Genomic DNA, 22,218 nt, shown 5'->3' with positions numbered 1-22,218 from the left:
GTAGACGCCCACAGACCTGACGTGGCCGCCGACAACAATTCTTCGGTGTACCTGGGGTATAAGTCACAAGCCATCCACAAAGGGGTTGTGGTCATCTGCAAGAATGTGCAGTTTCGAGTTGAAGGTTGGCCGAATCATGCCAACCCTCGATTGTTCGCCCAAGACAAGAGACGTCGTCATGCGACATGTCTGATGCCGGTCCTGCTCTCAATCATCTTCATCGGAACTGTAAGCCGCCAGGCCTAGTCCAGCAGATTTCTGGTTGAGTTCGTCTTTGCTAGGCGCAACTTGTACACTGCTGTCTTTTGCTGGACGGGCTGGATCGCTGTGCGCTAGGCAGCTTGGGTCGGACGATGGCAGCACGGATCTATCACCATCAGCAGTTGACAATTTTCTCAGCTTGGTATCGCTAGGCTCGCCGTCCTTCTCTCGACGTCTTTTCTTCTTCTTCGTGGCCCACGAGCCTCCGTCCGTGGGACCACTAGGTGCTCCCTCGAGGCTGCCTTCAATTTGTGCTTGCTCGGCGGCAGCACGCTGTTTCCGAAACGCGTCAAGCTGTTCTGCTGTTTCTTGCTTCACTGCATCTTCCTTTGCTCTGCTCGTCTCCAGTATAGAATCGAGGAAATCGACCTCATCTTCGTCAAGCGCGCGAAACTGGTTCTTCAGCCGCGCCGCTTCTTCAAAGCGTCCTGCTTAGCAGCTAAGTGGTGGATGGCACTACCGCGTCAGAATGCAACAACTGAGGAAATCATTCTTCACAGCACATGAGGCGCCTACCTTTGTTCGCTTGTAGAACCTCGTAGAGACTCTTCCCTCCTTCTTGCTTACCCTCTTCGGTTGACCTGGGCTCTTTTGAGGACTGGACTTCCTGCTGCGCCTTCAGCCAGCCATCATCGGCTGGAGGTCGCGAGTCGGCATCGGTCCCAGCTGAGACAAAGCGGGACATGGGCGAGGCGATGGATGAGATCAGTGGGTGAGCTGAGGAACACTGATGGCTTAAATTCCTTATTTGGGATAAATCCAGGTAAGTATCAGGCGGATTGGGCGGCGCCGGCGCTTCGTGGCAACGGGTCAGGTAAAAGTGAGATTCTCCAGGCTCGGTCCGTGATGTACGAGGTAGAAGGTATGAAAGGCAACGCGCACAACAGTCCGACAGCTCGTTATCATTCGGCCAGCTAACCCACTTGAGGCAACCTTCATCGACTTGCGGTGCTTGTGCTTCGGACACCCCGCAGTTCATACCAAACGTTACTCGTTGCGACGGTTCATCCAGTACGTCGCCATTGGATCCTGTCGCTTTTGTTCCTGGCACTTACAGATCTGATCAGACGCGCCAAAACTTCCATGTCGTGGCTTGCCTTCGCTTGCAGCCGATGGCCGAGCCTCAACCGCCGGCGTGAGCACCGTCTTCCGTGCTGGAACAGGAGACTCAAGCGCAATCGGATGTGGATGGCAATTATCTTCATTTATCCTCTTTGACCCAGTCAACCCTTTCAGCCTAAATCACGGCAACAGTCTAGAAAATTCCCAGTCTTCCAGGCCCTGCGTCAACGGTCAGACAGTCCATTACCCGCCAATTACGCCGCGGATGAATAGCTGGAACCACTGATCGGGCGTGCATCATGGCCTCCCGCTCGTGCCCCTCGTGGTTATTGCGTAGTGTGTTGTTGCATCCATGCTGTAAGAATCATTTGCCCCACCATCCGTCCCTCATGCAAACGTCCACCGGGATATAACTGCAACTATATCATCCAGATGATCCGCGAAGGAAATTTTAATTCTCCTGCTTCCCGCTCGCATGTCATACCTTCGACTTTCCGCCTCCGCCTATAAAGGATTCACAGCGTGTTCTCGAGTCGCAATTTCCAAACCCGCATTTAGACCATCTGCAAAACCTATCTCATCGACGCCTCGCTTTCTCTCCACCATGACGACTTCACAAGAAGGAAAGGGCACAAAGTGAGAGCCCCTCCTCCTTGGCCTCGCAATGCCGCTGCAGACAGGTACAGATACTGACCTACATGTCTTAGGACCGTGTTCACGCTGAACACTGGTGCCAAGATGCCCGGTGTCGGTCTGGGCACATGGCAGTCAAAGCCCAATGAAGTCCGTGAAGCAGTGAAGCACGCTCTGCTGGCTGGCTACCGCCACATCGACACGTAAGGGAGATGTCCCAGTCGATAGCGTCGGTTATGTTCCTGACACATTTTGCAGCGCCCTTGCATATGGCAACGAGGCAGAGGTCGGCCAGGGCATCATCGACTCTGGTGTCCCCCGTGATCAGATCTGGATCACCACCAAGCTCGACAACCCCTGGCACAAGCGCGTCAATGAAGGCATCGCATCCTCGCTGAAGGATTTGAAGACAGACTACGTCGACCTGTACCTCATGCACTGGCCCAGCTCTACGGTCCCAGAGGATCTGAAGAAGCACTATGAAGACTGGAACTTCATTGACACATGGTGAGTCCAGGCGCACTAATGAGGTCGACTGGGGATGCTGACCCTGCGGTATAGGCGCGAGATGCAGAAGCTCGTGGGAACCGGGAAAGTTCGAAACATCGGCGTGTCCAACTTCGTCATTTCCAACCTCGAGAAGCTTCTGAACGCTCCTTCGACGAAAATCGTCCCCGCCGTTAACCAGATCGAACTCCACCCTAACATGCCTTCACCGAAGACGCTCGCATACTGCAAAGAGAAGGGAATCCACGTCACTGCATACTCTTGCCTGGGCTCCACGGACTCGCCGCTGGCCAAGGATCAGACTCTACAGAAAATCGCTGATGCCCACGGCAAGACGCCCCAGCAAGTGCTGCTGCAATGGGGCCTTCAGGTCAGTAACCCTTTCTCAGAGATGACGACAGCCCTGAATGGCAAAGCTCATTCCCTGGCGGAATCTTACAAGCTGTGGTTTCAGGACAACGACTGACATTGTTTTTCTTGCTCAGAGAGGTACCAGCGTGATCCCCAAGTCCGTTACCAAGTCGCGCATTGAGGCCAACTTCCAGCTCGACGGATGGGAACTGAACCCAGAAGAGATGGAGGAGCTGAGCAATATCAAGACCCGCTTCAAGGTCTGTGGCGATTCGTGGCTCCCTATCAAGGTCTTTTTCAACGAGGAGGGTGATGGTGGTGATGTTCCCTCCCACTAGATGGCGTACCTCGATCCAGGATGCTGCGCCCTTAGAGGTTGGACCTCGATGGGACACCTAAAGCGCCATTTGGGCGTCGACGCTTCCCACCAGGCGCGTGTGTAGATACAATTTTTGGCGTACAGAAGACTCGCAGCCCTTTTCAGGGAGACATAGAGGGTACGCGATGGCTCTTAACACCGTTCAGCTAAGTCAGATCATAACTGCCTTCATCGTTGACGTAACCGTCGTCCAAATACCTAGTGTGGAGTGGTGCACCAGAGCTTCGTGTCGTATTGTGCACACACCGACGATAGCTGGATACCTAGGTACGGACGTACCCGCGCGTTCTGTGGCATGAAATTCACTTGGTTAGTGGGGCAGGCGGCCTCGACCCAATTCGTGGACTAAATCTGCTTATGTAACCGTCCGTTGGTAATCCACCAAATCCCTGTGTGCTACGGATTGACAGGGACTCTCTAGGTGGGTCTAGGCTGCAGCTTTTCGTTCCCGCTTCGTACTTCGTATGGAGTAAAGCCCACCCGGGTACTCGTACGCCTCACACGATGTCCCAGGTACTGGGGGGGAGTATTCTGCTTGCTCGCTTCTTCCAATTCTATCCAGCTGTTCCTTCTCGGAAAGCAAACCGTCTGAGCCACTTCGCACAACCGTGGCCCCACGAATTGGAACTGAAGCTTTCCGCCCAAGCAGGGTATCCCTCTCCGGGACTGCGGTGTATTTTTCTGCGGTTGACCTCTTGACCTCATACCACTCATCCACCAATTGTCGTGGTAAAGTCTCCGCGCACGAGTATACGTCTCCCGACGGCCCCGTTTCCTCATTGCCCATACCATATCACTCTATCGCAATAACCTGACACGATCCACCACCGAGCCTACCTCTGCTCAAATATATCCATGGCCGCCGGCAGATACACTTTCCCGTGGTAGAGCGCAAGACATCGGTTGCCGCTGGGGCACGGCGCTACGCTCCTCCTGCTTTCTGAGTCGGCCATTGACCATTCATAAGGCACAAAATGACATCCGGCAACGGAAGTGAGCATGATACGGCTGGTGCGGCTGGGGAGAGCGAGCAATTTGAGGGCAATACTAATGACGCTATTCCTCGACCGAAGAGGATCGCGTGCATTCTGTGCCGCAAAAGGAAACTGAAGTGTGACTCAAATAAACCGAGCTGCGGGACGTGTTCGCGCCTAAACCACCATTGCGAATACTCAGAAGAGCGGAAGAAGAGCGGACCAAAACGAGGGTATGTCAAACTGCTGGAAGCGCGTCTCAAGCAGGTTGAGAACTTGCTTGAGACAAGAGATGCACCTTCTGAGAGCACTACACATGCGCCGGCCGCTCCAGTGGCAGCGGATGCCTTCGCACCCATGCCGCCCTCGAACATGGCCGACGTAGTCGATACTTCCATGTCCGGGATAATGCCAGACAATAATTTTACAGATCCAACGCTGGTGGGCTTATCTGATTTTACTATGAGTGGCAACGACGACTTTTCATGGGAGATGATCGGGCTGGGTCTCGAAGAAGCGTTGCCCTCGCGTGAGGTCATTGACGAGCTGTATGCCTCACAACGTCCTACGGGTTCTTTTGTTGCTGACTTTGCTAGAAACGAGATCTACTTTGAAAAGATCCACCCCTCTCTACCAATGATTCACAAAGCGCGGTTTCTAGCCTCAATGGATCTCGCACCTCACATGCGCCCTGCGGTTTGCCTAAGATATATCATGTGGACTCATGCCTGTGCCATCACGTCCAAATATTCTGCGTACACCGAGCACTTCTATGCACGGGCTCGAAAATATGCCGAAATGGATGAGATGAGAGGACATGGCGAGGGCATGATCACCATCGCCCACTCACAGTGTTGGACTTTACTGGCTTGCTATGAGTTCCGAGTCATGTACTTCCCACGAGCCTGGATGAGTATTGGCCGAGCTGCGAGGTTGGCTCAGATGATGGGTTTACATCGACAGGATCGCGTCGGCCTTGACGTGAAACAAACACTACCGCCTCCCCGCGATTGGACAGATCGTGAGGAACGTCGGCGGACGTTCTGGATGGCATACTGCCAAGACAGATATGCAAGTATTGGCACCGGGTGGCCGATGGTCATCGATGAAAGAGATGTATGTTGCTGGTTGCTAAAGTTGCCATCATCGGACTGACGTACCTAGATCCTCACCAATCTGCCCGCAAGCGAGGAAGCGTTCGCCAAGTGTCAACCAGAGCCGACGCTGCAACTATCTGACATCTTGAACGGAGACGGCGCGTCTTCTTTGTCCTCATTCGGCGGCGTCATTCTCATGTCAACAATATTTGGGCGGAACCTAACACATCTGCACCGGCCTTCGGAACAGGACAACGACCATGATCTTAACGGCGCTTTTTGGAAACGACACCGGTCTCTGGATAATATCCTGCTCAATACGTCTCTATCCTTGCCTCCGGCGCTCCGTCTTCCAGCAGGCCTCCATGATGCGAACACTGTTTTCCTCAACATGAATATACATACAGCCACCATTTGCTTGCATCAAGCTGCCATATTCAAAGCGGACAAAAATCGTCTGCCAGCTCAAATAAGCGCCGAGTCAAAGCGGCGATGTATTGTCGCTGCGGACCAAATCACCAACATAATGAAAATGATATCTCACCTGGATATGTCTACTGTACGTTGGATTCCTCGTCCGGTCGGATTGGAATGCTAATGTAGACCAGATGAATCCCTTCATTGCCTTCTGCCTTTACGTGGCTTCGCGTGTATTCGTGCAATACCTCAAATCCCGACGAGAGGACACGGCAGTTAAATCATCGTTGCACTTTCTGCTTGCCGCGATGCAAGTGTTGAAAACCAAAAATCCGCTCACCGAGTCATTCCTGGTCCAGCTGGATGTCGACCTAGAAGGCAGTGGACTAGACATCCCGACCAATTACTCGCGGTGGAAATTTGGTCATCGTCCGCCGGTTGGTAAATCGGAGATCCCTTGCAAACAATGCTGACACGGGTACAGGGCGAAATACCTGCCAACACGGATAGCCTTAAATGCTCGCCGCTGTTTGAGATTCGTGAAACCCAAAGCCACAATGTAGGGGATTGCGCTCCTGGAACGAAGACTAAGGGGATACATTCGCCCTGGCCTGCGGATCCGGGTGCAGCGACTGGAACTAGCAGTTACCCGAGTCTGTATGCATATGAGAGCTCCAGCAACAACCCCTCGATAGGCCAAGAGAGTGGGTTTGGCTTCTCTATACAGTCCATCGGTACCGACACTTCCCCGGATACCTCGAACCAAGACGGCTCGGGTTCAAGACAGCAGTCGAATCACCCGACCCCTTCCACCCTTTCGAATCAGACCTCGGCGCATACGTCCTATACTTCGCCCCCGAACCAATCTGGCAGCAGTAATCCCGCGAACAGTGCGCAAGGACAGCCGTCACCAGGTTACATCTACTCGAATACCGCTTTCAACATAAATCTACCAAGTCAGCTGGGGCAAGGCGTGTCTCCGCAGCAGTCCAATCTGAACTTCGGCTCTACTGGGATGACACCGGGCCCGACAGGCATGACTCCCATACCTGACGCGCTCTGGCCGGCAGACGGCATGCCCGACGGGAACGAATGGATGTTTTCGTGGCCGGGGTCAACGCCACAGCCACAGTGATCTTGAAAAAATCGGTGATTCGTGGAAGTCGACAAAATGATGATTTATGGCAGGTCGCGAGGAGAGACAGAGTGATACCCGACTTAACGAATCTCAGCTCGATCTCTACTGGTGCGTGGCTGATTATGCGTGTATATATTTGCAAAAATGCCGAGCTTTGTACCGCCCCTGTTATTCCGAGCTTGATCACTACGCGCTTTGCGAGATCTGTTGGCTCGGCTTTCCTGCGAGGATAGCTCGTGGCGCCGAGTCTGAGGTCGCCTGACATATTCTAGTCCGGTTTTCTCGTGGCGACCGGCCCGCTAGCATGAGGCTGGCTACCGCCAGACGCGCTATGCAGCGTTTTGAGGCATGAAGTGGTCGAAACCCGCTCTTGGACTGCAGAATGTCACCCATGCAACCACTGGACGACGCCTCAGCTTCACCTCCGCTTCAACTCGTTCCACACGGCAGGATAATGTCTTGAATGTCGCTCTCCAATGACCAGGTCGGCTGATACACCAAGTCCCACTTCTCTTCCTCATCGGGCGATGGCATTTGAAAGCTCTCCGCACGGCAGCGGCCTCGATGCAACGAATGCTTGGGCACGACCTCGATCGGTCATACAACGCCATTAACGGCACTGATTGCGTCATCTCGGCCGGCATAAAAGCGTCTTGCTGTTCAGTGCTGATGGCTAATGCCGCACACCACAGGCACCGAGCCAAAGTCACCATGGCGGCTGTAGCGGTAGCGACGAGACGACAGCCAGATATTTCATATACGCCGAACTTCGAGAAGTATCAGGCACGAGTTAAACGTCGACTCGAGACCGAGTCGCTTGCGGCAAAGGGGCTCCCTGCTGGCTTCCCACGACAGGTGACATCGGATTTGGTATGGGAAGGAGATTCCGTTGGAAATCACTATGATTGGAATTTCGTACTCAGCCCCGAGCATGTCCTTGAATTGGAACAGGCTCTTGCACACTTCAAATGTCAGTGAGCTTCGTACTCACGGCTATTGGGCTGATCTTTCTATAGCATTGAACAGACCTCTCGGCTACGTTGACCAGGAGAGTTTCCCCTTGCCAACACTGCATTCTGCTCTCCGCGACATCTCAAGGGAGCTGCATCTGGGACATGGATTCAAGGTCGTCAGGGGTGTTCCGGTTGCTCAACACTCGCGGCAAGACAATATCATTCTTTATGCGGGGATTTCCTCTCACATTGCTCCGTTGCGCGCACGGCAAGATAGCTCATTTGATGGGAAGTCGGCGGATGTAGTCCTTGCTCATATTAAGGACCTGAGCACGACCAAAGACGCAGCTGATATCGGAGCACCCGCATACACGACGGACAAGCAGGTGTTTCACACCGACACGGGCGACATTGTCTCGCTTTTTGCCCTGAGCACCGCGGCTGAAGGGGGCAAAAGTAGACTGGCAAGCACTTGGCGCGTTTACAACGAGTTGGCGGCTACCAGACCAGACCTCATCGAAACGTTATCAGAAGATTGGTTCGCTGAAAACTTTGGCAACGCTGAACAGCCATATACTGCAAGGCCGCTGCTGTTTTATCAGCCCGGCACATCCGAGTCGCCCCAGCGCTTGATCCTGCAATATGCCCGCCGGGTCTTCACCGGATTTGGAGCTCTACCACGGTCAGCCACCGTTCCACCCATTACAGAAGCACAGGCCGAGGCACTGGACGCCGTGCACTTCCTCGGCCAGCGTTTCAACGTTGAGCTGGATTTTCGTCAAGGTGACATCCAATATGTGAACAATCTGGCAGTCTTCCACGCTCGGGATGGCTTCAAGGACACGCCAGAGCAACAGTGAGTGCATGAGACGAGCTGACACAACTTTCGATTGCGTGCTAATGGATTTTGCAGACGACATCTGGTGCGACTCTGGCTCCGCGACCCAGAGTATGCTTGGGAGACACCGAGTGCTTTGAAACCCAAATGGGAGCAGTTGTACAAGGGAGTGATCGCCGATAGGCAGGTCTTCCCATTAGAACCATACGTGCGAAGTGCTAGTAATGGTTCATCCAAAGCGAATCAATAGGCCTTCGAAGTCCTGATTCGCAACAAGCTCTACGAGGGCCACGCCTCCACTCTCACATGACATGCACCGCGCCATAGACGTTATATACTTCCCGTCGAGGCTCGAAGCTTGATCAAACCTGCGCTCTCCGATATATCTTCCTAATCGCAATGGAACTGATTTGCTAGGTATCCACGCTTGCGGCGATTCCGTGGGTTGTGCGTGCTCTTGGATGAGTCGATCGATTCAGTCAATATTGCACCATCTGCTACTCTGATGGCGCAGCCGGGGCACATGTCGATGAATTCCAAAATCGACCCTTGCTAGGCTTGTTCAGGGCTGGGCTGCGGACCACTCCCTGCTCGAGCCATGTCCAAAGCACAAGTATTGTGCATGGCTTCCACCATCAATGGCACGCTGTTGCCATCGTTTTTCTCAGCATCACCCCACGCAAGCACGCAAGCGAACGACCCTCAGGTGTTGCCCTAGGCGAGCCGTCCATTTAAAGTCTCTTGCGACAACCTGGTGAGGCCAGGAGGTACAACCTCTGCAATCGAGCCATCTAAGCGACTCAAGACACCACCGCCGACAACATCATGGTCTCCTTATATTGGAGTAAACGAGAAGAATCGCCGGCTGTCAGTGAGAACGGCCAGGACCATGGAACCACAGCTTTCCTCAAGGAGGGGAACCTCCGGTACGCGGTCGAGAAGGGTGAGAACAGTAACGAACCGACATACCAGGAAGTCTCTGGTGCACCTGTTGAGACCCGGTCGCCGCTGGGGTAAGTTCGTCCTTCGAGTACCCTGCTAGCTAGAGTAAAACAGATTTTGATTTCTCCGTAGGTACCATGTCGGCTCCATCACCATCATGTTCCTCAACCTCTCGAAAATGGTTGGCACTGGTGTCTACTCGACCCCAGCCTCTGTCCTCAAGGGTACAGGAAGTGTCGGCCTCGCTCTCATCTACTGGTTCATCGGCTTTCTCGTTGCCGCCGCATCGCTCTCGGTCTATCTAGAATTCGCCAGCTACTTCCCCAACCGCTCTGGCAGTGAGGTTGTCTACCTCGAGCAGGCCTTTCCACGTCCGCGGTATGCCGCCCTGTCGCCTCGGATGGGCATGCTTGGGAGCAATGAGTATGCTAATACGGGCTTTCCAGTTACTTCTTCCCGGTCACCTTCGCCATCCAGACAGTATTGCTCTCCTTCAGCGCCTCGAATGCGATCGTTCTTGCACAATATCTGTACCGCATGAGCGGCTCAACTCCCACAGCTTGGCAGCTGAAGGGCGTGGCTGTGGCTGGATATACGCTCGCCTTCCTCTTCGTAGCCTTCTCGACTCGGTGGTCCTACCGCGTGTCAAACGCCATCGGTGCCGTGAAGTTGCTCACGCTCGTCTTCGTGGGCATTACTGGACTCGTGGTCCTTGGCGGAAACGTCGACCGGGTTCCGGATCCGCATGCGAACTTCCGCAACGCTTTCTCGGGCTTCGAAGGAATAGAGGCCTCGGCATACGGCGTGACGAACGCCCTGGTCAAGATCATCTTTTCGTATGCTGGCTATGAGAACGCCTTCAACGTCGTCAACGAAGTCAAGAACCCCGTCCGCTCCATCCGCAACTCGGGTGGCTTGTCACTGCTGGTTGTCGCGATCCTGTACATGCTGGCCAACATCGCATACTTCTCTGCGGTACCTAAGGAGGAGTTGGTCCAGTCATCCCAGGTAGCAGCGAGTCTGTTCTTCCAGAAGGTCTTTGGCTCGGCCGGAGCGGCAAGGGGCCTTAACTTCCTCATCGCCTTGAGCGCGTTCGGCAACTTGACTGCTGTGCTGTTGGGGCAGTCGAGACTGATCAGGGAGTGTGGCCGGTAAGCACCCCTACTCTCTTATCCTCCATAGACCGTCCATTTAACTATTTCGACAGGCAAGGGACGCTCCCGTTCCCAAACTTCTGGGTCAGCACCAGACCCTTCGGAACACCCCTAGGGCCTTACTTCGTCAAATGGGCATTGACCATGCTCATGATCCTTGCACCTCCCGCGGGTGATGCTTTTGTGGGTATACCTATTGCGAGAAAGGTGGCCGATAACTGACGGCCTCAGAACTTCGTTGTCGATCTTGCAAACTACCCCGCGTCGTTCTTCGCATTCTTGATGGCTGTCGGGCTATACTTCGTCCGCTACCAGCGCAAGAAGCTCAACCTACCTCCTCCTTCCAAGGCCTATCGCTTCCGGACGTGGCACGTTGCCGTCATCTTTACCATTCTAGTCAACCTTTACCTGCTGATCATGCCATGGTACCCCCCAACAGGTGGCGCCACCGGCGGCGATGTCAGCTTCTGGTACGCAACTTACGTGGTCACCGGCCTGGGCATTCTTCTCGCGTGTGGTGCTTACTACATCCTCTGGATCTACGCACTGCCAAGGTGGCGAGGATACAGGATCCGCCACGAGAGGCAAGTCCTCGAGGGCGGTGAAGTCACGCACAAGCTCGTCAAGATCCCACTGCAGGAGTTGGAGGCTTGGGACAGAGAGCACGACGCACAGGGTAAGAGGCTCGGCGGAAGTGATTATGGAATTCTTGACACGCAGCACGTCTTCCCACAACAGGAGAAGTCGTGAGCGCGACTTTCGCATCTTCCGTCGACACTACCACCCCTTGGCATGCCGGATTGAGCAGTCGTACGATTTAGGATGTTGGCCTGCTGTCTGATGAGATCACTCTTGCCTGCCATGCCGCCAAGGTGTGCTGTATGTGACTCTCTGAAGACACGCAATACTCGGGACCTTGGCACATAGGAGTGTAGTCTTGATAAAGTTCGGGCCCAAATCTGCCAGCGCAAAAAGCCTGGAGTATAAGCAGTTCTCAAATGCAGTTCACCACCCTTTCGCAAAAGTCCAAGCAGGTCAAAGACGAGGCTTGCCCGGCCGGTGACCATTGGAAGCACCGCGAATCACCACGGCTCAAGCACGCCATCCTGTGCGGAATGGCGAGCCCCAGATCAGCCGATCCGACGATACCCCCAGCACCTTCGATTCGTCCAGTTATTCGGGCAGAGATCGTTGAGGCCAACAACATGTATTGGGCTGTGTCGTTGATACATCGCTTCTATGCTACTTCAGCGACGTCGTTACTTGGCGTAGAGCATACCGCTCGGCAAGCATGAAGAGGAGTTCCATCAAGTCTGTGGCGGTGATCGGAGCAGGCGCAGCAGGTAGGCGAGAACGAATTTCCTTACCGGGTAGACGGAACTTATTCTGGCCTTTAAAGGCGCTGTCACCGCGGCTGCTCTCGCTGCGGAAGGACACTTTGAGCAAATACGGGTTTTCGAGCGGCGGGAGACGCCTGGCGGAACGTGGTACGTCTTGGCCCAGCACCAATATCCCCCATCAGACCTTGTCGCGTAATGATCGACTCCAGGATATACGATCCGGATCCCGGTCCTGCGCTTAGGATTGTGCCGGGCGCGAATCCGCCGGAAACCGATCCTCCGCTGCACGTACCGAATGGGCCGTTTCCAAGGACGACCTCTCCCTGCATGCAGGAAAGGTTCGATCGTACGCCGATATACGACAATTTGACGTAGGTTTGGCCCCCGTCTGGCCCCTGTTCAAACCCTAGGTCTCAGCTCCGACACTCTGCAGGACCAATGTTCCCGACATCGCCATGTGTTTCTCGGATTCTCGATTTCCATACGGCCCTTTCGTGCCCCATTGGGTCCCGAGGCATTACATTGAGAATTACTTCTCGCTCCACCGGACCGACTCACTGCTCGTTCTCAACACGACGGTCGAAGATCTTTCGAAAATCCCCGGGACCCAGCGGTGGAAGCTTACGCTTCGGCGGAAAGACTCTGTGAGACATGTCGATGTGTGGTGGGAGGAGGAGTTCGACGGCGTGATTCTGGCAAATGGTCACTACTCTGTGCCATTTGTAAGTCCGCTTTCTTTATACCTGCGTCTGGCTGACACTGGGTCTGCATTTAGGTCCCTCAAGTCGACGGCCTCGAAGAGTATATCCGCTTGTTCCCAGGACGAATATCTCACTCCAAGTCTTTCCGGAATGCACTCGCTCATCATGACAAGACGGTCCTGGTCATCGGCAACTCAGCCTCCGGGCACGACGTCGCCGCCGCTTTGGTTGGCTCAGTACGAGGGCCCGTGTATCAATCCCGCAGGTCGCGCAGTCGCTGGGAGGGCGACAAGCCTGCCCCTGGGATCGAATGGAAGCCCGTAGTCAGAAAGTACCTTCGTACAGGCGACATCGTGTTCGACGACGGCTCCGTCCTTTCCGACGTCGACGCCGTCATCTACTGCACGGGGTTTAAAGCCTCGTTCCCGTTCTGGAACGACCACGCCAATGGCGGTCCGATCTGGAATTACGAGCAAAGTCGCCTCATCGGAAGCTATTGGCATACCTTCTTCAGGGACTTCCCCACATTAGGTGCAGTGGGGGTGCCCCGTGTGCTTACATTCCGCTCGTTCGAGTACCAGGCCGTTGCGTTGGCGCGGGTCTTTGCGGGAAGAAATACACGGTCGTTACCGCCCAACGAGGAACAAGAACGATGGGAGCGCGAGAGATGGAGGCTCGTGAGTAGCGAGCACAGGAAGTTTCACGACATTCTCTGGGATAATGGCGAGACCATGGACTGGCTGAGGGGCTTGTACGATTTGGCGGGGTTGCCGACTCTGGAGGGCCGCGGGCGATATCCGCCTGTGTTGGGCGACGAGACGAGATGGGCGATTGACCATTTGAGGAAGTATCCTGAGCCGGGGAGGGAGAGCTGCGAGGACTCCGGAGAGGGCGTGGATGGATGGACGGTCGTGCAGCCTGGAGCAGCGAAGGACAGTTTGCAATTTATCTAGCAAGCTATGTAGCTGGCTTTAGCGCCTAATCTTGAGCTAGTGGTGCTAGTGCGAGCACGGAGCCAATGGGGGATTTTTAGTTGTGCCTTCCTTCTCGGCTAAAATGCCGTGTTTGGAGTCCATCTTTCAGCTCAAAGTTACTCTTAATGCTTTGCTTCGTGTCTGTCACTTACCGAGGACCATAGACAAGTCGAAGGTGTCTTCTTACGACCCGGGGCCCATTTGGTCCTGACTGCAACCGATTGCATTGACGCTATGCCACGCACCAGAGCCGTTTCAGAGCGCAGCCGCTCAACACGACGTACAATCCTCGCCGTGGACGCCACCCTCATCGATGTACTCACACGTAGTCAACCCAAGAGCCGAAGCATTCGCCATTGGCGCGACCATGAAGTTCTGATAGTCAATATTGTAGCAGGGGTGCCTCTGCGTGCATGAGATGGAGTTGACGCGCGCCGACTTCGCCGCTGTTATGTTGGTGGATCCGGTGAAGTTCACAAAGGCCACATTCGATACCTTCACACGCGTCAGTGCTTTACGGGAGACATCTCGGGGGATAAAACGAACTCACCAGCATATTAGAAGTCCCTGAGAAGGTGCCGGTCTTGGGGTTGCTGTTGCTCTGTGAGATGGCCGTCGCCAGATCTGCTCCTTGGATGTTGAAGTTGCTGAACAGGATGTTTCTCACATTGCCCCATCCGCTGCCGTTCGGGAGTCCTGCGCTCTCATAGTTGGACTGAGGCGCCTGCTCCCCAATCCAGGTTTTGATATACGCGCCATTCTTCATGTCTTCATTGTACCGGATGATCGTGACATTGTCCACAACCACGTTCTCCACTGACGAATCTTCCAGATACTGACCGAGACTGCCGATGGCGATGCCGTTGCCGCCTCGACATGTCACATTGTACACGCTGACATCATAGCTCCGCGGCTTTATCGCGATGCAGTCCTGTTGGCGTCAGCTTCGGTCGCTCTGGCTCCAGAGGCAATACTTACATCTCCGCCTTGGTACACCAAATTCGACAAATACACGTTCTTCACGTCCATGGTGTCTGAATGACAGTCAGAAAGGCCGATCAGATTCTCGTCCGTGACGTACCGAACCCGTCTGTGTTCTGCACCCAGTTCGAACCCCAGGGTGCTTTGGTCGCAGTGGCATTGCAATACAGTTGATCAACCCAGATGTTTGTGCCGTTCATGATGTTGAACGCCCACAGCTGAGGCTGCTCAATCGAGAACCGGCTGACGGTAACATCCGACACATTCCACAGCACGAAAGGCATCGGCCGTCCGGGCAGCGTATGTCCAGCTTCGGCCGTATACCAGACATCGCCATTTCCGTGGATGCCGCCTGTTCCAAAGCCGTCAATGTGGATGCCATCTCCCGTCAGAATGAAGCCGGCTTGGTGATTCTGGAAGGCAATCGGGTACGAGTTGTTCCGCCAATAGTCGAGGTCGTCGGAGAATTGCCAGATACCGCGCCATTCTATTGTGACGTTATGGACGGCGGGATTGAGCTTGGTGGCTATCCAGTACGTTTGGTCTTCTGGGAACACAATCGTCCCCCCATATCCACAGTCTTCGAAGGCCTGCACGATTTGAGGCACGTCATCATGCTGTTGACCCCTGGCAGTAACAGTGCAAACCCTTTGGCCTGAGGCATCCGGAGCTCGAGGCCCTAGGGCTCGAGCGGCCGTGGGCAGGAAACAAGCAACGATTCTGAACAGACTTGATCTCATCTCGTGTTTCGATAGGCTTGGATACTGTGGCAGGACACTCACGGATTTGAATCCATGATCCTACCTTTTAATTCACCGCCATGCACTTCAGGCAGCACCGTCACAAGGCATCGGACGAGCTTGAAGCGAGCGTCTTGCAGGTAGTGACGACTTTGAGGATCTTCATCAGACTCCTCACTCATCGCAGAGATATCCGGCTCAATAGCTTGCCCAAAGCTTGTTCTCCGCATCCATTACCCCATGTTTCTGTGGCTGGATGGCACATCATAACGCAATTCGGGTCGATAGCGGTGGGCGAAATGCAAGGTACCCAACGCCTTCGGGCCAAAACGAGCCGAAATGGTGGATGAGAGATGATGCGGAGTGGACTCGCACCGCGATACTCGAGCACTCATATAAACCGCCCTCAAATGGCCGGCCATAGGCGAATGCCTTCGTTCCGACTGCGGCCTGGGGGTCGCTCAAAGATTGTGGACAGTCCCCTCACCACGATATGGTGCCGATATTGTTTGCCTTGCTTGTGGCCACGGTGGAGGTTGTTCAGAGTCAATGTTGGCGCGACTATCCCTGCAGTGGTCCTGTCGATGCTGCATTCCCAGGTCCGTGGGACCAGAACAATTACGCTCCAGATTCTCGGATCGTGTCGCCAACGTCGTCCCTTATATGGCCGAACCTGACCTCAGTGCCGTATCCGGAGGTGCAAACAATCAGCGGCAATGGGTCATTGGTGACCTACGACTTTGGTAAGGAAGTCGGTGGCATTGTCCGCTTCTCATATACGAGCAGCGACGCCGGGACGCTTGGGATTGCCTTTACTGAGTCCAAGAAGTTTATCGGCTACGTGTCAGACTCGTCCAACGGTCTGTTTACTGGGTCCGATCTTTGGCTCAATCTCACTTTGACGGGGCAACCCGGCGAGTATGTCATGCCAGACGAAGTCTTGCGAGGTGGCTTTCGCTATATGACGCTATGGCTGTCGACCAACTCAAGCACCACGTCTTTCTCAGCTCAGAATATCACCGTCGAGCTAGACTTCCAGCCTACGTGGTCCAACTTGCGCGCATATCAAGGATACTTCCACTGCAGCGACGAACTCCTCAACCGCATCTGGTATGCGGGCGCATACACCTTGCAGAGCAATGCCGTTCCTACCAACACTGGCCGACAAGTGCCCATGCTTGTGTGGAATTGGGCGAATAATGCCACGCTGGGTCCCGGCTACTCAATTATCGTGGATGGTGCGAAACGTGACCGGGCGGTCTGGCCAGGTGACATGGGAATTGCCGTGCCTTCAGCGTTTGTGTCCACGGGGGACCTTGAGTCGGTCCGGAACGCCCTGCAGGTGATGTACGACTATCAGAACACGACGACCGGCGCGTTCGACGAGTCAGGCCCGCCCCTCAGCCAGAAGAACAGCGACACATACCATATGTGGACCATGATCGGGTCGTACAACTACGTTCTGTACACGAACGACACGGCGTGGCTTGTGCCCTTATGGAACAAATACAAGCACGCAATGGAGTACGTGGTCGGCAAAATCGACCAGTCAGGCCTTATGAACGTCACCGGCACGAGAGACTGGGCCCGCTGGCAACAAGGCTTCCACAACACCGAGGCAAACATGATCCTCTTCCAGACGCTCACGACGGGCAGCAAGCTCGCCACTTGGCTCGGCGACTCGGCGACCGCAAAGGATTGGAGCGCAACGGCGACTGCATTGGCGGACGCGATCAACGAGCACACGTACGACGCCACCGCCAACGCCTACCGCGACAACGACACCACCACGGCTCTGCACCCCCAAGACGCCAACAGCCTGGCGCTGCTGTTCTCGGTGGCCGCGCCGGCTCACGTGGCCGGCATCGCGAGCGCGCTGGTGAACAACTGGACGCCCATTGGCCCCGTGACGCCCGAGCTCCCGTACAATATATCGCCGTTCATTTCGTCGTTTGAGCTGCTCGGCCGCCTGGCCGTGCGCGACACAGCGCGTGCGCTCCAGCTCCTCCGCACCCTATGGGGCTGGATCGTCAACAACGCCGACTCGACCGAGTCGACGCTCCTCGAGGGATTTCTCGCCAACGGCAGCTTCGCGTACCGCTCCGACAGAGGCTACGCGTACGACGAAAGCTACGTGAGCCACGCCCACGGGTGGACTTCCGGCCCGACGAGCGCGTTGACGCACTCGGTCTTGGGACTTGACGTGCGGAGCCCGGCTGGGCGTGTATGGACGCTCGCGCCGCAGACGGGGGATCTGGCATTTGCGGAGGGAGGGTTCACGACCGTGCTGGGCCAGTTCAGTGCAAAGTGGCGTGTATCTGAAGGGGGTGTGCTCTTGACGTGGGATACGCCCGTCGATACGTCCGGCAGGATCGTGCTGCCTGTGTGTAATATGCCAGTATCTGCTAGCGCGGACGGCGTACAGGTCATTGTGCGGCTGAATGGAGAGGACAGGACCGTGCGTGTGAAGCCCAGTGCCGTGACTGCTTTTGACGAATATCTCGGTCAGATTGATGTGCCTGGCGGGGAGGGGAGGGTTTGGTATCCCCTCGAGTAATTGGCGTACAGCGTACACAGCATGATTCACATTTGGTCCTCATGTTGAACGGACCCGCGTGTTCCCGAGTTTATAACAGGCGTATAAGCTAAGCGGGTCCAATGGTCCGGCATAAAGTGCTCGGATATTCAGTCTTTTTGGGCGATCCCCCAGAGGCTATGGATCTCTCTTCCTTTCCATCTCACCACATCGTTCAGACGACGGCAAAGGTGCCGCCACTGCCCTCTGCACCAAAAAAGTCGCTGTCCTGGACCGTAGCTGAATGCAACAACTGCTCTGTCCGGTCCTGCTAGAGTGGGAGGTAGGACGACGCTGGAGTTTGAGAAACAATGCAACGCGACGGGAAAAAGGCAATAGGCACATGCGAGCCACTTGCCTGTCATGTGAACATCTCCTACTGAAAGGGGTGGCTGTATCACAGTAGCATGCCTTCCGCTATGACTTGCAAGACTGTCCCATTCTTTGCGCGCGGTCTGTGTTTGGCAAAAAGTAAAGACATCCTGTAGCATGCCTGCTGCTGTGACCAGACCAGCCCTACTTTGCGCCCTGTCTGTCTTTGGCAAAAAGAGAAAAATGAATTTGAGAGGAGTGGGATTCGAACCCACGCGGGACAGAGCCCATGAGAAGACTGGTATATCAGTCCAAGTAATAAACTTGAGTCACACGCCATAACCGCTCGGCCATCCTCCCTTTTAACCTCTGAAGGTCGTATCGGCGTTGGTGGAATTTTCCAACGATAATGTAAGGCAAAATTACAATGGTTATCTATATATCTATTGAAAAACTTTCACGTGACCGCAGCCCTGGACAGTTACCGAGGTCGACCCTACTAGGCTACGGATGATGGGGAAGTTCTTTTCATGCTGTCACCATATCTTTACGCCGGTAGGTCCTGATGTGTCTGCGGCCACTCCTGAACCCTCAGCATGGGCAGGTGTTGCCTGCACTCCTCAGTCGATGTTCGTCGCCAACGAAAGCGAAACTTTGACAGCCAGCACGCCTCATCCCTCTGGTGTCACTCTAGTTGCTCACCTTCATGAGCTGCTCACAAAATGTATCAAATACTATTGCTGCTGATTTGGCAAGAATCTTACTCATTAATCTTGGCACTCGGAAATCCAGATGACTCACACAAAGCCTGATACAGAGGAGGGAGCGATGCGGGGCGCGTAGCTTTGAGTCCATTCCTCCGTGATCGAGAGCTTCACATACTGTGTAGACAGACAGGAAGTACTCCGAACGAATTGCCTATCTGACGAGACAGATCCCCACAATCAATCTCTTGGCTACAAAGTCTTGATAGGGAACAACCTAGGTACTCCTAAACACAGCACGACCTGCGACGCATCCTGCAGCCTGCAGAAGTATGATTCCGAGCCAATAGGCATAGGACCCGGCTTCCTTCTTCGTTCTTCTACACACGTCGCTGCACATGTGTCGCTCCTGAGACTAATGGGTACGACGAGTTTGCTTTCCAGGAGTTCCGATACTCAGTGACAAGTTTCAGCCCCGGCCTCGGGCTGTCTCTCACTGGTCGGATTCGTGGGGTGTCATGGCCGTGTTCAAAATTTCCGGAACTCCTGTCACACTTACACTTTCCGTCCAGTGCCCCTTGAGGCCGCCACGACGATCCACCAAATCGCCCATCCGTCCTCTGCGCGTTGCTGGCGCTCAGGGATGGCAAGAATTTTATGAAAAACCAGAAAATGCACGAAACATGTGGCGCGCCGTGATGTCAGCCTGGTCAGATGATGGGTTGTTTGGTGTTGTACGGAGGACTGGCAAGACTGGATACCCTGCCACGACATGTGGACCTGACGTGTGCGAGTGTGAGAGTTTGTCTGTGTCTCCCCAAGGTGGAAAAGCAGGCTCTGCAGCACGGTGCCCACTTCTTCACTGGCACCACTGGCAAGGCTGTGGAGTGGACAGAAGTGGACAGAGTGGACAGCCGCCGGATCTTGCTTCCTGCTTCCCAGCCAATTAGCCCATGTCAGGCGCTGATCATCCGGAAAATCCGAGCCTTGGTGCTGGCAGCCTTGCAAGCAGCCACACATGCGGATCAGTCTCGTGTGCTGCGAATCGCACGGATATCGAGGCCGACCTGACATGACTGACAGGATGGCTGGGTGAGAGACGACGCAGGCTAAACGAAGCGCGCCCATGAGCAAGCGGTGACTAAATGAATACCGAGTCACACAAGCTTCCTGCCAGTTTCACTATCACGACGACGTCACCCCCTTCTCGCCTTCGAAGTTCCGGCTATATAGATAGCGAGAGGTGAATCGCCTTCGCCGGCGCTTCTAACATCTTCCTCAACACAGCATCCTCCCCAAGCCAAGGCCTCCTTTTCAACCCAGGATCCTTGATAGTTCCCATCTCAACACATCGCAAGCACTATGCCTCGCTTTGGCAGATTTGGCGGACGCCGCGGCAGTCCAAGCGCCACTGGCGCTCCCACCAGCGACTACGGCTCCCCAGCTCGTCGCTCGAACCCGGCCCTTCGTCCAGCCATCCTCGCCAACCACTGGCTACATTGGATCTCGTCAATCATCGTCCTCGGCATCTCAGCCTACTTCATCGCACACTACAATCACAATACCCACCTCGTCTACTGGGTGACTATCGTATGTCCACACGCTTGTTAAAAATCCAAGTCGCTAGAGAGTTGCTAACCCGTTCACTCAGGCCGCGATCGATGCCCTCATATACCTGCCAGCACTATTCCTTCCTGCCCTCGGCTCGTACAAGGGCTACCTGGCCCCTGCGGCTTGGATTTTCTCCTACCTGTGGCTGACGGCCTTTATCTTCTCGGCTCAAGACTACAACTTTAATGCATTTGGATGCCCTCGTTCTCCATCCGGCGTCAACAAGTGCGGTCTGAAGAAGACTCTTGAAGCGTTTGCCTTCCTTGCCTTGTAAGTTGTTGCGTGCCTCGATTGTTGATCCCTCGGGCTTAGGCTGACACGGCGGCATGACAGCTTCACCAACATCATTGGACAGATCCTCGAGGGATGGCTTTGGGCGAAGCAGCCCTTCAAGAACCGTCGGCGCAATGCAGGCGTCGAGAAGCATGGCGTCGGAAGTACCAGCACCGGCGCTACTACTGTGCCTCCCACTACAGGGACCACCGCTGTCTAGGGTCGATGGCCAAGAACGGGTGCTATCACAGCGTTGGGCAATCTGACGCCGATCCCTACCTTGTCAACTGACGATCCGAGGGCGTCGGCATGGTGGAGCTAGGTTGCCAGCGCACGTTGGAGCCAGGATCAGAGTCAACTACAGAGTCGATTATGGAGCGAGGAGGTGTACCATGGGTGTAGGATATAGTTGATAATAATGAGACAGTGATGATAAACGTGGGCTCCTCGGTCCGGAAAGCCCAATGCGTGATGATAGGTGGTAATCCAATAGTCTGATGACGGCGATGACATGTCATTGTGATATACCTTTTTGTGCTTGAAGAGGTTATATATCCTGTGACGCGTGTAGGGAATTCTTTTCCCCAATTTCTTGTGGTTGTCGCCGCTGGTTTTGGTGGTGATGGTAGTTTCACTCTCAATGCCAAGAACGCCAAGCCTGGTGTTGCCTTTGTTCTTCATTCTTCGTTCACATTTCAAACTTGACTTTCTACTCACACCAGCTTCACAGCAAGGAGTGATCTATTCGCAATCTCTCTCCTACCAAGTGTACACCCATGTCCACCGCCCTGGTCATATACAGCAAGCTAAACCACAGGTTTCGGGTCTCAATCGATCCGCGTCCACTGCCCGCCCCAATGAACAGTAATCAACCGCGGTCCTCCGCCTCGATGCTCACTCCCTACTGACCGAGCAGTCGTGGTCAAATAGGAAGGAAGTCAGTCGTACACGTCATGCCATTATGTACTCTATCCCAGACTCAAGCTGCCCCGGCGCCAGCGAACTGACACCAAGCTGGCGAGCGCGAAAGGGAAGGATCTCCAAGCCCTGCTTCTCTCATGCCCCTTACAGCCTCTTCACCTCTTACAGTTGCAAAGACGAAACGCTGGCTGGTTGATATGCTGTCTTGATACATGGTTGACATCATTCTTGACGGCATCAACAAAGGTGGCCCGATAGATTTGGATGTTCCCTCGCATCTCAGGGTATGTGCTCTAGCAATCTTGCCTTCGTCAATGTCGAGCTCAGCGATGTATGTGTGCGGCATAGACATGTTGTAGCTGCTATTGATTTGTCGACAA

At 54.6% G+C, this 22,218-nt stretch overlaps 9 protein-coding genes and 1 non-coding gene across 10 annotated transcripts; 7 read left to right on the top strand and 3 right to left on the bottom strand.

Moving 5' to 3' along the window:
- Positions 1 to 207: 207 nt before the first annotated feature.
- Positions 208 to 946, bottom strand: G647_06181 (uncharacterized protein; the record flags this gene model as incomplete). The annotated part of the gene is made up of 2 exons (XM_008730504.1): positions 208 to 689; positions 778 to 946. 2 exons carry the CDS (start codon positions 944 to 946, stop codon positions 208 to 210), a joined length of 651 nt encoding a protein of 216 aa, XP_008728726.1.
- A 981-nt stretch (positions 947 to 1,927) lies between these two features.
- Positions 1,928 to 3,152, top strand: G647_06180 (uncharacterized protein; the record flags this gene model as incomplete). Its single annotated transcript, XM_008730503.1, has 5 exons — positions 1,928 to 1,959; positions 2,031 to 2,159; positions 2,215 to 2,463; positions 2,518 to 2,833; positions 2,949 to 3,152. The coding sequence occupies 5 exons, from the start codon at positions 1,928 to 1,930 to the stop codon at positions 3,150 to 3,152; spliced, it is 930 nt and encodes a 309-aa protein (XP_008728725.1).
- A 1,015-nt stretch (positions 3,153 to 4,167) lies between these two features.
- On the top strand, positions 4,168 to 6,816 carry G647_06179 (uncharacterized protein; the record flags this gene model as incomplete). The annotated part of the gene is made up of 5 exons (XM_008730502.1): positions 4,168 to 4,715; positions 4,764 to 5,283; positions 5,332 to 5,823; positions 5,873 to 6,118; positions 6,166 to 6,816. The coding sequence occupies 5 exons, from the start codon at positions 4,168 to 4,170 to the stop codon at positions 6,814 to 6,816; spliced, it is 2,457 nt and encodes an 818-aa protein (XP_008728724.1).
- Positions 6,817 to 7,530: 714 nt separating this feature from the next.
- On the top strand, positions 7,531 to 8,860 carry G647_06178 (uncharacterized protein; the record flags this gene model as incomplete). The annotated part of the gene is made up of 3 exons (XM_008730501.1): positions 7,531 to 7,789; positions 7,836 to 8,628; positions 8,686 to 8,860. 3 exons carry the CDS (start codon positions 7,531 to 7,533, stop codon positions 8,858 to 8,860), a joined length of 1,227 nt encoding a protein of 408 aa, XP_008728723.1.
- Positions 8,861 to 9,435: 575 nt separating this feature from the next.
- G647_06177 (uncharacterized protein) lies at positions 9,436 to 11,456 on the top strand (the record flags this gene model as incomplete). The annotated part of the gene is made up of 5 exons (XM_008730500.1): positions 9,436 to 9,623; positions 9,685 to 9,930; positions 9,999 to 10,703; positions 10,760 to 10,889; positions 10,938 to 11,456. 5 exons carry the CDS (start codon positions 9,436 to 9,438, stop codon positions 11,454 to 11,456), a joined length of 1,788 nt encoding a protein of 595 aa, XP_008728722.1.
- A 785-nt stretch (positions 11,457 to 12,241) lies between these two features.
- G647_06176 (uncharacterized protein) lies at positions 12,242 to 13,700 on the top strand (the record flags this gene model as incomplete). The annotated part of the gene is made up of 3 exons (XM_008730499.1): positions 12,242 to 12,417; positions 12,480 to 12,768; positions 12,822 to 13,700. The coding sequence occupies 3 exons, from the start codon at positions 12,242 to 12,244 to the stop codon at positions 13,698 to 13,700; spliced, it is 1,344 nt and encodes a 447-aa protein (XP_008728721.1).
- A 291-nt stretch (positions 13,701 to 13,991) lies between these two features.
- G647_06175 (uncharacterized protein) lies at positions 13,992 to 15,442 on the bottom strand (the record flags this gene model as incomplete). The annotated part of the gene is made up of 4 exons (XM_008730498.1): positions 13,992 to 14,216; positions 14,272 to 14,652; positions 14,700 to 14,755; positions 14,803 to 15,442. 4 exons carry the CDS (start codon positions 15,440 to 15,442, stop codon positions 13,992 to 13,994), a joined length of 1,302 nt encoding a protein of 433 aa, XP_008728720.1.
- A 493-nt stretch (positions 15,443 to 15,935) lies between these two features.
- G647_06174 (uncharacterized protein) lies at positions 15,936 to 17,999 on the top strand (the record flags this gene model as incomplete). The annotated part of the gene is made up of 1 exon (XM_008730497.1): positions 15,936 to 17,999. The coding sequence occupies one exon, from the start codon at positions 15,936 to 15,938 to the stop codon at positions 17,997 to 17,999; it is 2,064 nt and encodes a 687-aa protein (XP_008728719.1).
- Positions 18,000 to 18,579: 580 nt separating this feature from the next.
- G647_06173 lies at positions 18,580 to 18,689 on the bottom strand. Its single transcript has one exon. It is a non-coding gene; the product is annotated as a tRNA-Leu (tRNA).
- Positions 18,690 to 20,395: 1,706 nt separating this feature from the next.
- Positions 20,396 to 21,137, top strand: G647_06172 (uncharacterized protein; the record flags this gene model as incomplete). The annotated part of the gene is made up of 3 exons (XM_008730496.1): positions 20,396 to 20,623; positions 20,685 to 20,914; positions 20,978 to 21,137. 3 exons carry the CDS (start codon positions 20,396 to 20,398, stop codon positions 21,135 to 21,137), a joined length of 618 nt encoding a protein of 205 aa, XP_008728718.1.
- Positions 21,138 to 22,218: the final 1,081 nt, after the last annotated feature.

The sequence above is a fragment of the Cladophialophora carrionii genome (genome assembly GCF_000365165.1).
Source record: "Cladophialophora carrionii CBS 160.54 unplaced genomic scaffold supercont1.5, whole genome shotgun sequence".
Taxonomy (NCBI): domain Eukaryota; kingdom Fungi; phylum Ascomycota; class Eurotiomycetes; order Chaetothyriales; family Herpotrichiellaceae; genus Cladophialophora; species Cladophialophora carrionii.
Note: the sequence above shows the minus strand (reverse complement) of the source record. Positions and strands in the feature narration are given on the sequence as shown.